The 16314-nt window shown below is 45.0% G+C and overlaps 1 protein-coding gene across 1 annotated transcript in view; it reads right to left on the reverse strand.

Moving 5' to 3' along the window:
• Positions 1-7306: 7306 nt before the first annotated feature.
• The window catches only part of SLC7A10 (solute carrier family 7 member 10), a 45512-nt gene continuing 36504 nt past the window's right edge, over positions 7307-16314 (reverse strand). The window contains 7 exon segments of the mRNA XM_075161370.1: positions 7307-7975; positions 9003-9180; positions 9535-9684; positions 12858-12954; positions 14061-14164; positions 14260-14383; positions 16054-16207. Of these exon segments, the coding sequence (XP_075017471.1) occupies positions 7848-7975; positions 9003-9180; positions 9535-9684; positions 12858-12954; positions 14061-14164; positions 14260-14383; positions 16054-16207 (935 nt within the window). The 3' untranslated portion in view covers positions 7307-7847.

Consider the following 16314-nt stretch of genomic DNA (forward strand, 5'->3'; position numbering starts at 1 on the left):
AGAGTAATTAAAAGCAGGCAAGCTATTTACCTGGAAGAAGGGTGACATTGCTTAACCAGGAGTGACTCGGTGCGGAATGACAGAACATGACTCTGATAGCTTGGCCCTGTTGCGATGGATGGGGCATTGGCCAGGCTCCCCCATGCTCTAACAAGAGCTCTGCTTCAGTTCCCCCGTGACGCAGTGGCAAACTAAAACACTTTATATAGGAATTAACAAGGAAGTTGATGCTGCTGCTCTGTAAATACCCGAATGCTCTGAAACCTGTTTATTGCTGTAGGAATTTAAGTTGCCCAACGTTGTTAACTGAACTTGTAAAATTGAGGTGGACCTGGGCTGTGCTGTCCACTGGATCCTCCTGGCTGTGAAGGCAAACAGGCTTTCGCAGTGAACAGTTAAGTTTACATCAACACATCAAAGAGCTTTTTCCTTTAAATGGGCTATATTTTGCTGTGGATCTTTTACTAGGACTTCCTTTGGGGGAGTGCCTTAGAAAGGACAAGGAATAGGACTTCGGCTTTTCTGAAATGTAACATGGAAGAATTAAATTGAAGTAATTTTTTTTTTCTCTTCGGTTGCAAATTGGTTCCATACTGTGCATTCCGGAGGCAGAAGATTCAAACTCCTTAAGGGCATTAATAGCAGGAAGGGCTTGTGGCAAAATGCGTAACAAGTAAGAGTCGTAGTTACATTAAATAAACACTGCTCACTCATTTTTTCCAAGTGCTTTTGTGATCAGAATTCATTTCATCAAGGAAATGTAGTTTTGAAAGAGATCTTGCTTTCGTAGCATTTGTAAACATTTTGGGTACATTCCACCTTTGCGAGGCCATTACTGTAGTCATTACACTGCCAGGGTTGTTGTTTGTATCTAAGGCTACAGGTTTTAGTGGGGGTTTTTTTGACTAAAGGTAATTTTAAATACATAGAATTGTATATGTAAAGTAGTTAATTACAATTGGGACGAAGATTATATTTCAAGGTTAATATTGTGCAGATATGAAGGACCTTAGAAGTAATGTGTATACTTAATTCTGTTACAGAAATGTATTTCCATAATAAAATAATGTTGATCATACTATGCCTTAAACTATCACGACTGTGAGGCTGTTAAAGTTGAAATACATGTACTTCAGAATACTGCTATATTTTGGGAACAACCCTGAAAAACTAACACTGTATTTTATTTTAAGATGTGTAACTTCACATAATTTCTTACATATATCATACATATTTTCTGTACTGATCCATTTGGTAACTCAGTGGAAATTTCATTGAGAAGGTTTTATTTTTAGAAAGTTAAAAAAATCCAGGTTAGTGAAAATTTGATGCTTGAAGTGTACAAAAGCGTTCATAGCCCTCACTACTGGAATTTATAGCCTTGCATCGAGAGATACAAGCCTGGTGCTCTTTGTAAGCACCGAACCTTTGTATTCTGCAAGACAGCATTCTCTCCTGGCTCCTCTAGCTCATTCCTTGGAGGGAAGAGTCACAAATTTACTGTTAAGTTTGCAGAAGAAATCTCTATGTCTGCGCTGTGAGCACAGACAGGTGCGTTGCACTGTCCTGGAACGTCAGTACCTGAAGAGACCACAAAGTCTGCCTTAGTGTATGTCCGCCCTTCCTCCAGCTCTTGTCAGCATTTAGCAGTGAATCAGCCATCCTCAAAGACACCTAAGTTCTGTTTCATGTAAGCTGCCTCCTTGTATTCAGAACTTCTTAAAATTAAAAAAAAAAAAAAAAAGGGCGAAAAACTGCTACTGTGCCAGACGTGAACAGGAAGAGCTCATTGTTACATTTCTTTGCTCAGTGGAAAATATCACACTTTAATGACTATACAACCTAACACTAATCAGCTAATAAACTTGTTAAAATTTTTGTTATTTTAATAATGCTTTTCTGCACTCTTTAAAGATTTTTGTAGGCAGAAGGGCAACAAAGTATTTAAGAGCTTTTTTTTTTTTTTTTTTTTTGAAAAGATACAAAACTCCCTTGTCCAAGCAACCAAAAAACACCTCCCTGAATCTCTGAATAGAGAAGAATAACTACACTGGTTTAAGAAGAATGGAAGCTCATAGGCAGCATTAAGGGAAAAGTGACACCCTTATGTTTTCCCTTACTGCTATTAAAACATAGAGACTATTTCTATTTGAAATTCTGGCACCTTCCAGCTTGTGTATGACTCTGTAACATCCCTTAAATGTACTTGTTTTCTTTTTCTGTTCTCTGCTTTAGTGGTTTTTTTTTTAATTTACATGTTGTATATATTCATTTAGATAGAACATTTTACAGTAACATATGTACAGATGTATGGTTCAGGTATGGCATCATGGTTGCCAGTGTCTGCTGGTTCCTGGACAGTGATACTAAGCAAGTAAGATGCTGGGCATCATCATACTTTGCTCGTGCTTTGGATATCTTAATTTTTAATAAAATTTCACGTGCCCAGAGACTGTGGGTTTCTGACTGTCACTCTAACACCAAAGATCGAGGGTGCCTAAATTGTACTCCCACAGCCTTTGTTTGACTCTGCATGTGCCAGCCCATGGCTCAATGTGTTGGTATGAATATGAAGGGTGGGGGGGGTTTTTGTTTTGCTTTGGGTTTTGGTTTGGGTGGTTTTGGTTGTCTTTTTTTATCATCTGCTTTTTCTGGTAGCTGAAGCTGTGGAGGTGCATCACTTTTTTAGATGGTACATGTGAAATCTTGCCACTAGCAATTCATTGTTGCGTACAACTGCCTTTAAAATGCATGTATGCATATACCCCAAGTAACAAAAAGAAGCCCTGAAGTATATGACTCTTTAGGTGGTTAAAAAAAAAAATCCTTTCTGAAGTACAGCCTCTCACTCCCATCGCTGAGGGCAGTGCTTGTTTTGCTGATGCTTCCTCTTCCCAGCCTGTGCTTTGGAGGGTACCCCTGGCTCTGTCCTGCTATTTTTTAGTAGAAGGTGGAGGCTGTTGTGGTGACAGAGATTTACTCTACAGACTTGGAAATCCTTATCTGTGTTGAAGAGAATCGGACAGACTTTATGGTCGTCCAGATTTATCCGTAGCCATGAAGGATGGGAGGACACAGCTTGACGCGGAGGGGTAATACCTCCTAACCCAGTAGAGAGAATGTTTGCTTTGCTTCGTCATGAAGTGCTGATTCAGCTGCAATGATAGTGGCACAAGAAGTCATACTACAAACCATATCCTGATGTAAGTGAGGCCAAAATGAGTATAGCCCCTAAAATGGAAATAGAGTAATAAACGATACCTATGCATTTGCAGCAGGGTTTGTGGACAGCCTGTGCAGTGCAATAGATGTGTCTCACGACAAACCAAGGAGCTCTCTCTCGAATTATGTATTTTTTAGTCAGACCTTTCTCTGAGAGGGAGAAGAACTGCTTTTGCTTTAAGATTTTTGGTCTTCACAGGAAGCTGAGTTTTAATCTCCCAGGCAGGCGTTAGGATTTAAAATCCAGTACAAATAGCTACGTGCCCATGACCTGAACCTCGCGGGTAGCAAACCTCATCTCCTGTCTCTTGTCAGTCTGTGACCCTAGCAAACTGTTCAATAGGCCATCCTCGCCTTTTCAGATTCCTTGTGTTCTTGGCCACAGGGGTTAAACGGTGACCAAGGCTGATGTGAGTGGTGGAGGTTTACGTTTTATTCTCTCTTCATTCTTATGTTTCCTGCCTTATGACGCCTTCTAGGTCTTCCTCCCTTCTATCGCTCTCTCTTACCTTAGGACTTTAAGGCAAATTTCTTTTTGGCCTCTCAGCATCTCTTGGTCACTTTCTAATCCTTTTCCTTGGATTTTCCTTTTTCATTTGTCCTAGTGTAGAAGTTTCTTGTTGAAGTTAGAGCACTGGTGAGAAGTGTCAAGGACCAAGGAGGGGAGGTTTAAAAAACCAAAGAGGCTTTGCCTGTATTCACAACTAGAGACAGGGCACACCCACCTGAACATTAAAAATGTAGGAAAAGACACATTCCAAGCAAGGTTTACCCTTCTTTTTTTTTTTTACGTTTTCATTTATGTCATGTACTTCCATACCTCTCATAAAACTCAGCAGCTGAACAATTGCTAACTTCTTGTCATTCAGTGCTTAGTACAAAGGGGCTGGAAAGCAAACGTGTTTTGTTTTCAAGGTTTCGAGAATTCACAAATAAGAGAGTGAAACATGAGAAATGCCTTGACAAAAGCCTCTGAAAATGAAGCGTGGGACAGCACGTTTGCTGCGGGTGGCTTGGTTCCTTGTTCGTTCGTTTGTTTGTTTGTTTGCTTTCCCCTCAAAGATGAGTCATTTTATTTAGCTTCAGCTCTTCGGCACGGAGAGGCACGTTTGCTTTCACAGCATTAGCTTGTTCGCAGAAAAGCAACGGCTTCGCAACCCACAACTCGTCACCGGGCGATGGTGGTGCTTCGGGAGCCACCAGCTCTAGTCCCGTGGTCGAAGGCTGAGGCAGGGTTGCACTTCCAGAAATGATTGAGCGTGGCTAATGAAATCCTGTCTGCATGTTTTTGGATACATTTTTTTAAAGATGCTTCCAACTCAAATGTATTATTAAATACACAGTGACTCATCAATCCTTCTTCAGTTGGATGAAAGCTCTGAACTGATACGAGTCTCTTTCCTTGACCCTGCCGAGATCAAACTCTTCTGGTTTATGTACTAACGTGAACTGAAAACAACCGATTCCTTTGCCAAATTTATGAAAACAGTTGAGAGCAGCCGGGCCAGCAGCAGCACCTCTGCCTCATTCTCCCTGTGCTTCCCATCGGTGCCCACCCAGCTCCTATTTCCTATTAAACATCATCTTATTTGGGAAAGGGACTACCTTCCCAGTCTCCCAGTTTTGCACAGCGCGTAGCAGAGTCACGTCGTGATCTGTTGCTGGTTTTCTCGATGCTGTGATAATGCAGATAAGAATAATCCAATACACCTTTCATTGACTTTGCATTAAGCTGACTTACAGGTGATACTCTTGTTGATACTTGCATTATCTCGTTTTCCCTCTGAAATCCTCTGAATGCTGTGTTATTGCCAGGGCTAAAAGAATAAACAGCACAGAGTATTTTTCTGCATTACAGCCTCCAATATTTTATGCTACATAAATATAATAGCATATAATATATAGTCTTATATAGTATTGCATTGCTTTTAAAGCTGTGTTTAAACTCCTTTCTTTTGGAAACAACTTGCTTTTCCGTATCAAAATATTCTTGACATGCTTGTAGTGTCAGCCGTCTCAGGGTTTTTCTTTTGTTCAGTGGGCTTTAAAATGCTAGCGATTGTGTCTCCTTCAGGCCTGTTGCTTCATCTTTTGGAAAAATCACACTTACACGGGGTTGAGCATGCTGCTAAATTTCATTTAGCATGTGAATTTATCTTTCTAGTTCTGTACATTGATTTCTATGGTTAGAAATTGTACATCTTAGGAACTAACTTTTGCAAAGTCTTTAAAAAATAATATATGTGATATTGGGAGCACAGATGAAGCTGTTCCTAAAAATGAAATAAGACATCATGGAACAGTGTAATTCGAAGATGAGCTCTACTAAACCATCCTGTTCTAAATTCAGCCTTCTGATTTAAGGCCAAATGTTGATTGTTTTAAAGCATGGCAGTATAACCAGGGAAAATTTGAGCCAAACCCAGTTAAAAACTATGAGGCAATTGGTCCTTTAATTTTGCTTTTGAGGAAGCTTTTGAGGAAAGCCTTGGTAGCAGTTATGGCATATTATTATTATTATTATTATTATTATTATTATTATTATTATTATTATTATTATTATTATTGCTACTACTACCTTTCTTATTACCATACAGACTTACTGTCTCAAAAGCTGCAAAGTTTCCATGCTGGCTGATTTCCATACCTTGATTATTTAAACAAACAAAACCATGCCAAAACTTAGCAGTTCTGAAAGCAATCATTATTGCTGGTGCTATAATACATTTAATTTTCCCACTAGATAAAAACGATATTGAAAAAATTAATCTGTTTGAAATTATACCACAGAAAGTGGATTTTGAACTACGGAAAATAAGACCCAGCCACCAGAGCCTCCGACACAGGTAACGTGTTTGGGTGCTGCTTAGCCAGCAGAAATAGGGGAGGTGTGCTGTGAATTAAAAAAAAAAAAGGGCAAGCTGAATATATATGATTTTCATTAGCAAACTTTATATATTCATAACATTATTTAATATGTGGAATCTCTCTTTACATGTGTGCATATGTACATACAAACCCACACCTTTTTCTTTAGCTAAATATATATTTTAATTTCTTATGATTAACAGCTTTATACAAAGAGAAGAGTGTAAGTTGTGTTTCTTTTTAGAGTCTACATCTGAAAGTTCAGAGAGAGATGGATAGATATTTAAAAAAAAAAAACCTCTGAATAATTAATTGTGTTGGAAAGATACGTTCCTTGAACTCGCTCCTTATTTTGAGTCTATTCTTAGATCTTTGTAGAGCGTGTGGTACTTGACAAACTAAGAGATTAATGAACCCTTAATTTTTGTACCAGGGTCTGTAACCACATAGAAAGATACTTTTAAAATTAAATTCACATGGTTGTTACCAAGGATACTGAACGTGATAGTTTTTGTTTTCAGAAGTTGCAAAAGAATAGTAGCAATTCAAAATACTGCTCAGAGCTGTTCTTGCATTTTGCATTTTCAAAAGATTCTTTGGTGTGAAAGTGGCCATATTGCTACAGCAGAAAATCTCTATATATTAATTAAATACGTGAACTAGATTTTTTCTAGTGTTTGCCACAAATAAAATATGTAAAACACGTTCTAAAGAGCATCTGATGTGAGAATGATTTAGGCTTGTCACTTGGCTGAGCATAGCTGAAATGGGGAATTTGGCTCTGAAGCAGCGTGACATCACCTGACGCTTCAGGAAGAAGGAGAAACGTCGGGCTTTGTCCCCATGTTTCCCTCGAGTTCCCACTGCTGAGCCTGCTGCAAACCCCTCCACATCTCCGTCCTCCCCTGTTGGCACCAGGTCCTGCTGGGCTTCACGCAGGAGTTCCCGGGTGGTGCAGTGAGCTCCGGCCCCATCCGGGATACAGGAGCCCAGCTCCGCCTTTGCAAAAACGCTTCAAAATTGAGATACTTGAGATTGTATCGCTACGCCTGTGTATTTTTTTCTCTGTGTCACCAAACGATGCCTGAACAGTCAAGCAGACTGTTGATTTTGTACCTTTTACTCTAAGGCCCGCCCAGGCTGGTCCGTGTCAGCGCAATGACCCTGTCCCTGGCGGGGTGCTGGGGTGTGGGGTGCTGGGGTGCTGGGAGGGACGCACTGTGCTCCTGCAGGTATGTGGAGGGATGATCTTTTGGATCGTAACTTTGAAACCTCACGTGTTACGTGGGGATTCACCCCACTCAGGGACAGCAACAGGAATTTTCCTGCGGGGATGGGTGTCCCAGGGTCTCCTCGCTTTCCCTTGATTTCCCCGCTTTGATTTTGCGTCGGGAGCTGCCCTACTTTTGAAATGCCTAAATTTGTATGTCTCTGATGGACCCTTATGACTGCTCAAATCAGTATTCCAGAGCTGTATCTGTGCTGCTTTCCCCTGCTGAGCAAGTACGCTGCCAGAAAAAAACAACCAGCACCTTATTGTATATTTTATTTCTTTTCTTTTTTTTTTTCTTCCTCTTTTTTTCTTTTTTTTTTAGGGAAAAACTAAAAGCTACAGATGTCATAAAGGGTGTAGCTCATTTTATGGGCTTCACTATTGGAGCTCTAAAAACTTTTTTTTTTTTTTTTTTTTACAGAAAAACTTTTTGCAAAAATCAGCATGTAAACAAGAAGCCACTTCAGCCTCGGAGGCCGCGTCGTTATTTCCTCGCGGCCGTCTTGCTCGCCGGTCGCCGAGAGCGGGCCGAGGGTGCCTCCTCCTCCTCGGCAACTCCCCCCTGAGGGTAGACCACAAAACACAGCTTCTGTCCCCAGCACGTCATGGACTCTGCGAAGAGCAAACGTGCGGGTGGTTAATGGGGACGCTCGAGCTCTTCTAGACAAAAGCGCGATGCCGGGGCGATGCAACATGGGAACGAACGTGCATCTTCCCAGCCGGGGCCGCTCGACCCTGCTGCACATCCGACCGCCCCCTCCGACCCTTTTCGTCTCCAGCTCAGCCACAAAACAGCGTTTGCGAAGCAGGGGCAGGTGAAGGCTGGGCAGCTTTAGGGATGCCCGCCCACAGCCCTTCCCCGGCCCCCCGCAGAGCTGCCCGGCGCTGCGCACGGCCGGCTGGCAGGGCTGGGCTGGGCCGGGCCGCCTGCCTGCCCTCCCGGCACTGCCGAGCGGTGGGGACCGCTGGGCGGGGGGGGCTGCCGGCAGCGGAGCCCCGCCACAGCCGGTGGAAACCCTCCGGTCAGAGCGAAGGGCCTGGCTTGCTTCTTTGAAAGTCCTCACCTCGGAGCAAAACAATTAAAAGCCAAAACACAACCAAAACATAAAAGACTTGGGTGCAGTTTAATTTTACTGGATGATAAAGTAAGGCTTTCTTATCTTTTGAGTATGAAATAATTCATCAGGCCATGCGGGGCTTCTGCAGCAGGATGTGCTGGTGGCACAGCAGGAGGAAAGCAGGGCAGGAGGGAGGCAAAGCTCTCAGCCATTTATTAGTCCTTTTGTGATAGCTCATTTAGTCTTCACATGCTTAAAATTATACCCTTGTGCATCTGCGCCGGGACAGGCTGCCGTGAGTGAGCTGAGCAGCTGGGGGGATGCACGGGGGCACGAAAGGAGGCAAACGTGCCCAGGAGTGAGAAAAGCAGTTGCTCAAAGGCAAGTGCTGTCTGGCCACAAAAACGCCAGTGAAGCCAGAGCCACTCTGTGCCCAGGGGCTCCCTGTGACCGAGAGTGGTGGTCGGGCTTGCGCGGGCGGTTCGCTGGCTCTTTTGGTGCCGATGCATCAGAGGGTAAGCAGATCCCTGCAGACTCGAGCACAACCAGCGGCCCCAGGAGCGCGGCGAGGGCTGGCTTACCTATTAGCCTATTTACACACTTTGGTTTATTTCTCCAGTAGACTCCAAGAAAAAACACTGGCACTCCAGTTAAAATGATAATGAGTCCAACTCCACAGACGACCGGCTCGGAGTATAAGCTGAAGATCAGCAGAAATGCCCAAAACACCAGGTAAGTGATGGGGACAAGGAGGTTCACCTGGCAGGAGAGAGCAGAGCAGAGCACGACTGTGCAGAGCAACAGCAGCAGCCAACCGGCAGCAGGGGGCTGTGGGGCCTGCGGGCAGTGCTGCGGCTTCAGGACCCCCCATGGGTTGTGCCCCCCTTCCCTCCACTGCTGTCATCCCCTCTGCCCATCCCAGCAAGTTCACAAGGGGTCTGCCTGCGTACCCTGATTTTGCACTAATGGCACTTTGGGACATGGTCGGGGACCTTAAAGCATTACCACTCCATCAAGAAAATAAATCATTCTTCAAAACGGGAGGACTTGGTGTGCCTTTCCCATCCTTTGCATCACTATTGCGACTAAGAGATTTAGCTTTAGCATTGTCACCTTGATAGGTCTGAAGATTTTGGGTTTCTTCCAGCGTAACACGATCAGGCCTATAATTGTCACTCCGTAGCAGAGGTAGTTAATAAATGACACGTAGTTGATTAGTGTGTATGTGTCTCCAACGAGCATGATGATAAGAGTGGCCAAACACTGCAAAGAGAGAAGCATGGTCATTACTAGGAAAGTTAGCTTCAAAGCAATAAAACCAAGCAAAAAACGCATAAAAGCAGTTAAACTCCTTTTGTTTACGGCCTCTGCTGGGCATCTGCTCCCTTCTGCAGTTCAATGCGTTATCCCCGAGCTGTGCCCCCAAGGCTGGGGCTGAATGGGGTTTCGGGGTTACCTGGAGCATGCCATAGCCCGAGACCAGCGGGCCTGTTTGTAAGTACCCCGGGGTGCTGGCAGAGGTGGCTCCGCTGCCCGTGGCCAGGCAGGCAGCGCTGGGAGGACTGGCAGAGCTCCCCGTGGCCCCACTCATCCATTTCTGTTGCGTGTTTTAAAAGCTATTGAACCCTATGCTGAGGACTTCTGATAAAAGAAGGATTTCTTGCAGACTAACACGTTGTGGTCAGTGCACTGCGTTGTTGCAGGTGCCCTGTATATTATAAAGAATAAGAGCTTTGCCCTTTCCCCCCGCTGGCCCACGGCTCATGCTGCAGATGACCGGCATCATTAATCTTTTGAGCATTACTCGTGTTTGGAAACTGGCAGATGGATGGTGGAAATTTCCATGCCTATGCTTGCTTGTTTGTATTGTATTTCTGGTAACTCTGTAAAGCCAGGAGAGCTGGCTCGGGGGCCAGGGGGTTGGTCCTTGGGTCCTGCACCCCTGCCCGTCGGTACCCCAGGAGCTGAGCTGAGCCCCTGCCCGCACCACGCACCGATCCTACAAATGTTGTCTGCTGGTGGCCAGAGCCCGAGGGAAACTGAATATCCAAATCCCTCCAGAGAGCACTCAAGATTTGGGGCTGTGTTACTCCAGGCACTCTTTTTGCTATGTCCCTTTTTCTTAATTAGCTGTTTCAATAGCAAAGTCCTCTCAGGAGGGAGGGCTTCGGCACCACCGGCACCAGGAGTTATGCTCCACTGCAATCAAACGACCCTTTGGTCCCTCTGTTCCCCTGTCCAAAGCCTCGCAGGCTTGGCGGGGGCGGGGATTTCAACACATTGAGCAGTCTCACCACAGAATGGATTTGAAATAGGAGGGTGTTCTGTAGCGGTGTCACAGAACACGTCCCCTGCTTTCCCCTGACAGACCCTCTCCTGCCACTAGCGGGTTTTGCAGCGGCGCCGCTCAGAGCGGTGAGGTTTCGTGCGTAGGTGAGCTGACGTGTCAGATCTGCTCACGGCGTGGGCGTGATCCCCGCGTGGGACCAGGCTGCGGAGGGGTGTGCTGCTCCCCCCGACCGCGCGGCGGGCGGGAGAGCCGGCCGCTCCCCACTGTCTTGCAAAAAAACCCCAGTCTGTTTATTTTACATTTAGCTTGGCCCCTTGATTTTTGAAAGGATTAGTAAAAGTACAGGTCTCACTGGTGATGTTAAAAAAGCCTTTCTCCATGTACAAAGAAACCTTTCTTCATGCAAAGAGCTAGATGTGATTCATTGGAAGGGAAAAAGGAACCTGATCTATTAATGAGGTTTTCCTAAAGTCTGACCCAGTTTGCTATTGTAGCTGCCTACACTATATTATTTTTACATTTCTATTTGTTTCTATTAATTTCTATATTTAAGAAATTAATACTTCCTAGCAGCATTTGATATACCCTGAGCTGCATTAAAACACCTCCAAATGATGAATTGATAGGCAGGTTGGTTCTGTGATTTGCACTGTAATTCAAGGGGATGGTTTGAGCAGAGCGGGGGGCTGGTGTACGCCTGATTGTTGGGCCAGCTCGGCTCAGGCAGCCCACTCGTGTCGGGGCTGTGTCACAGCGAAACAGCCTCTGAAACTCAGCGTGTTATTTCAGCCGATGCATTTTTAAGGACAAAGGGGTTCTGCTTCATCAGCACCAGCGGCGCTGAGCTGCCCGGCGGGAGCCCGTGACGGGGCAGCGTGGTCTGGCTGCCCGGGGCAGGGCAGACCGCGGGCAGTTTGCCCCGAAGCCCTGCACAGGCAATGCGCGGGATGTTTGTGGTGGGGCACTAAGCCCCGGGAATGCCATAAAGCCTCAGCTAGATGGGTATTTTGTCATAAAAGTCGAACGTGCCGGAGGCTTATTTGGTGAAATTTGGTCTGGGTGTATTGTGCCAGAATTGCTGTTAGAGCTGGGAGACACATAAACGTGCACCTTCCTCGTGCATTTGGGGTCAAACCCTCGCTGTTTTGATATCAGTGGCAAATCTGCAGTGGGCAGCAGTTGATGCAGCCGAGGTTTCAGGCAAATGCCCTTCGGGGAATTCCCTTGCTCAGGCCACGCAGCCGGGGCGGCAGCACCAGGAATCATTTCCCTCTTCAACATCTTCTACGCCACAGTAAAACCCATCACTTATTCTAGCTTCACTATTGGTAAAAGCTTATAAAGGTCCTTGTTTCAAATAATAACTTCTGAAGTAATTCGTATCGTGGACATTTATGCTGTATAAAAAGTCAGAGAAATCTTTTTCCCGGGGGAGCACACCGGCAACCTGACCAGCCCCAAGCCTGCCCAACACTTGGCCCATTGGTTTCTGATCTTTGCAGATGACCTCTTGTCTGCCTAGTGTACCATTCAGCAGATGCTTTATTCAGGGCCACTGTAATCATTGTCCCTACTTTTTTGGCCCAAGAAAAGAAATACCCCTGGTCCTCAGAGCACTGCCCGATCGTCCCTCACAAGTCATCATCTTGCTCATTGAGAATAAGTAACTTTTGGAGCACTTTGTCCTCTCCCTGGGACCTGCCACATCTCTGGCTTTGGTGGTGGGATCTAAACCAGCCCTGCTCGAGTGGGATTAGCAGTGATCATGGGGATTTCCAAATGTTTGTGGAAAGCAGGCAAAATTGGTCAAAAGAGCTCGACTTTTCTTAAATGAAGTATCTCTGTTTCGAAAGCCACTCTCTATCTCTGCTGTGGGTAGGAAAGTGGTAACGGGCTTACATTGCAGCTCAACTTAGGTATGAGGGAAACCCTCCGAGCGCCACGGGTGGCTGGCAGTGGGAGAGATTATTTCGGAGGCTTAAGGCTGCTCCTCCCCGGGGCTGTCGGCAGGCTCAGCCAAGACCCACCAGCTTCTACTGCTCTGGGGTAAAATGGCCTCTCAAGGATTTTTCCAGCTCTCCCCTCCATGATTCAGTATTTCTAAGAGCAGGCTCCAGGGCGACAGAGCAGGGACGGTAAAACTTACGCAGACGAGCAGGGCGGGGATGGGCGTGCACTGCTTGACGTGGATCATGGCAAGCAAACTCGGCAAATGGCCTTCTCGGGCACCGGAGAAACATAACCTGGAAATAAGAATAGTGATGCTGAATCTACTGGTGGACAACGGCCTCTTCAGTATCTAGCCGTATAATGTCTCTAAGCTCAACCGCCTGCATCGGTCTCGCCATGGAAGGGAGCTGTGGCCTGCGGGTGCTGGGCTGTGATTGGGGACACGAATGGAGACTGCCTGTGTAACCTGGCGTGAGTTATTTAAACTAGACCCTTCAGTATTCGAGGCTTTAACGGCTAATGTCACCTGTGAAATGACCGGCTCCGAGATGCCGAATTACCTCTGAGGAGGAGGACCGAAATCTGTCCAGTCCCTGTCTGCTGGCCAGCGTTGCCTCCTTACCCAGGGTGGGATGAATGCTGTGAAGGTTGTGTGGTGATCAGCCATACATAGCCAAGGCATAAAAACCCTCACAGATAATGTTTCCAGTGTCAAAAGGATTTTGGATAAGGTTAAGATTTCATTTTTAAGTGCATAACCTGTTACATATGCACTCAGATTTGTTGCATCTCGTTATACTCATGAAAGTGCTGAGATAACGAACTTTCCCAAAGTACTTGAGTTGTTTCCTCAAAAAAATTTTTATAACTTTTTAATTCAGTTCAGAAAGGTCAATTAATATAAATAGGCTTTATAGACTACAATATAATAGACTTTACAGATTCTGGCCCCACTATCAGCCGTGTGCATGCAAAGCATCTGGCCTGAAAGGAGCTTCTCCAGCATGGGAATGAAAATGTCTGTAACTGGGAGCAGCACCAGGCCCTGAAACTCCTCTTTGAGTGAAGCACAGTTTAGCTTGTAGCTACTGGAACTTTATTGATGTAAAATGACTTTGGTTCCATGCTAAAGCTGTGTTTGGCTCTTACCGTGAGTTATTCCACATCTGCAGACACTTTCAGTAGCTCGTACGGATTATTTTGCAAGAGATTCGCGATTCAATATTACATTTGCTGATTCGAAACAGAGCAATTCGTAACTGAATGTATCCAACACGCCCAACAACGCCCTCATGCTCTACAACATCCAAAACGTCTAGCTAACATTTCTTTAGCAAATGAAATTAAAACAGCCCCTCCCCAAATTAGATAACGTTCATAAAATTGTACTCCATCTAACCTTGATGAGGTAAAAAGGTATCCATTTATTCCTCCAAATGTAGATAGGGCCACTGAGACTGGCATAACCCAGGAAAAATAGCCCAGTAACTTTTCACCAAATGTCTAAAGCAACAGAAGGCAGAGAAACTGAAATACACTGCAAAGCACAGAACCGAAATCAAAGTGTATTTTAGACATCCAGGGAATGGTTTACTTACTACCGCCACAGCGTTGGAGGACAAGAGCTCTTGGGGTGACATGGCAGTGAAATATGCAATGTTGGTGAACGTATACACAAATGTCACCAATGGGATGGATATGAATATGGCACGAGGTAGGTTCCTAATAAAAGAATTAGGAGGGTAGATAAGAAATTACAGTCATGCACAGCGAGACCACAACAACCGTGTACGGCCCGGGGGAGGTCACCCAGCTGGGTGGGTGCATCGGCTGTTTCTCTGGAGGGGAGCAGCGCTTCCCTCGGCTCTTTGACCCGCTGCAGGTTGGAGAAGGCTAAAAGTGCTACGAAATGCCACGTCTGCAGGGTAGCTCCCTGGGACAAAAATACCACGCGCTCCCTTTGGGCTGTTGCTTGGGATTGAGGCAGCGTGTTGCTGAAAAACAAAATGGCTGTTTCTCAAAAGCCCGATATACAGGCACCAGCGGTGGAATAAAATGCCTTGTTTTGCTTTACCTTCACCTGCTCTGAAAAGGAAGGGGGTCCTGTTGTTCAGGGCGCTGCCTTGGCCCGTCCCATGCTGTAAACCTGGTCTGGTCATACAACACCGGGGCAACTTACAGTAGTACGGACGTACTTGACCTCCGATCCAGAGACCTCCTTAGAGGTGGACACCTGAACCGCTCTGTATCTAATGCAATAATGCATTTTTCTCTGTGCATCAGATTTGGAAAAAAGTTTTTAACAAACATATTTAACCTTTGTGATTTTGAACAGATTTAGTAAAAATGGGAAGTGGTTTTGGTTATCCAATTTTTTTTTATATTTTAGTTTCCCCTCAGAGGCTGCAAAAATAATAATAAAAAAAGGCCATTCACTCCTTTTTCTCTTTATTTCTCAACTAAGGCCTATTTGTCTTATTTAAGTCATAACTTTTCATTATCCAGCTTTGAAATTGTGGTGGTCCATTAAAACGTTGGTGTTTTATTGAGGGAACACATTACCACACTTTCTTTATTCCTGCCAAGATCTCTGGACATGCACTTTGCCACTCACTAGGATGAAGGCATGTGCAGAGCCGCTTGTAAGGCTGCAGCTTTAATTCATTCCCATCCAGGCTGTGTAATAGCTTAAATTTCTCCTTGTTTAATTGCTGTGTGCATTGGATGCCCAGAAATAACTAACGCTCCGAGAGCTGCTCTTGGCATTTGTCATTCCGCTTCATCAGCTCAGAAATGTTGAAACATTTGAGCTTTGCTTTACTAAACTAAAATTCACTTTCCCTCCAGCTTTCCCAGCCTGCTCGTGATAAATCATTTCCAAGCTCCTTCCCGCACCCAGGACCAGCAGCGACCCGGCACTGGTCGCCCTGGTGGGCAGGTGCCCGCAGCCACGCCACGTGCAACGACTTTCTAACCTTCTCTTTCAGGTGTCTGTGGAAGATCCCCTTTGGGTGAAAAAGCAAAGCCACTTCCAGCATAATTCAACATTTTTCTAATAGGAGTGATTCTCCCTATAGATACTTGTGTGGCATCTCATCAGTGCTTAATTTCCTGCTATAGAAGCACTGTACGATTGAGTAGTGCCGTAGAGGCACTGCTTTGTCTATAGGCTGGTTTGATTCGGTTAATGCCTTGTGCAACGTATTTGGAATTTCAGTGTTTAACTTGCCTGCTATCTGCTCTAAATAAAAAATCTCTCTCTGCTTTAGAAAGACTGGTCCCATAGACATGGAAGGACATTGCTGCAGCTCATTAAATGAATAATATTACCAGACGGCTCCAATGTCTCAGCACTTCAAGAAAATGTGGATGGCATGGAAATGGATACTTGCCTGCGGGGATCAACCAGTTCTTCTGTTACATAGTTCAAGAAGTTCCAGCCACTGAATGCAAACGACCCTTGAAGAAAAGCTAACGCTAAATGCCCCACGGATGGAGTCATCCAAAAATTGAATGCATTGCTTGGTGTCAGCTCTTTGTAGTTTCCTGCACAGAGAGCACAAGCAAGAAGTTAAGCCACCCCTACCTACCAGAGACACCGCAAAATAGGTAAACTTTTGCCTTTTATTCTTTATATTTTTTCTTTATTCCTT

The sequence above is a fragment of the Calonectris borealis genome, chromosome 12 (assembly GCF_964195595.1).
Source record: "Calonectris borealis chromosome 12, bCalBor7.hap1.2, whole genome shotgun sequence".
Taxonomy (NCBI): Eukaryota; Metazoa; Chordata; class Aves; order Procellariiformes; family Procellariidae; genus Calonectris; species Calonectris borealis.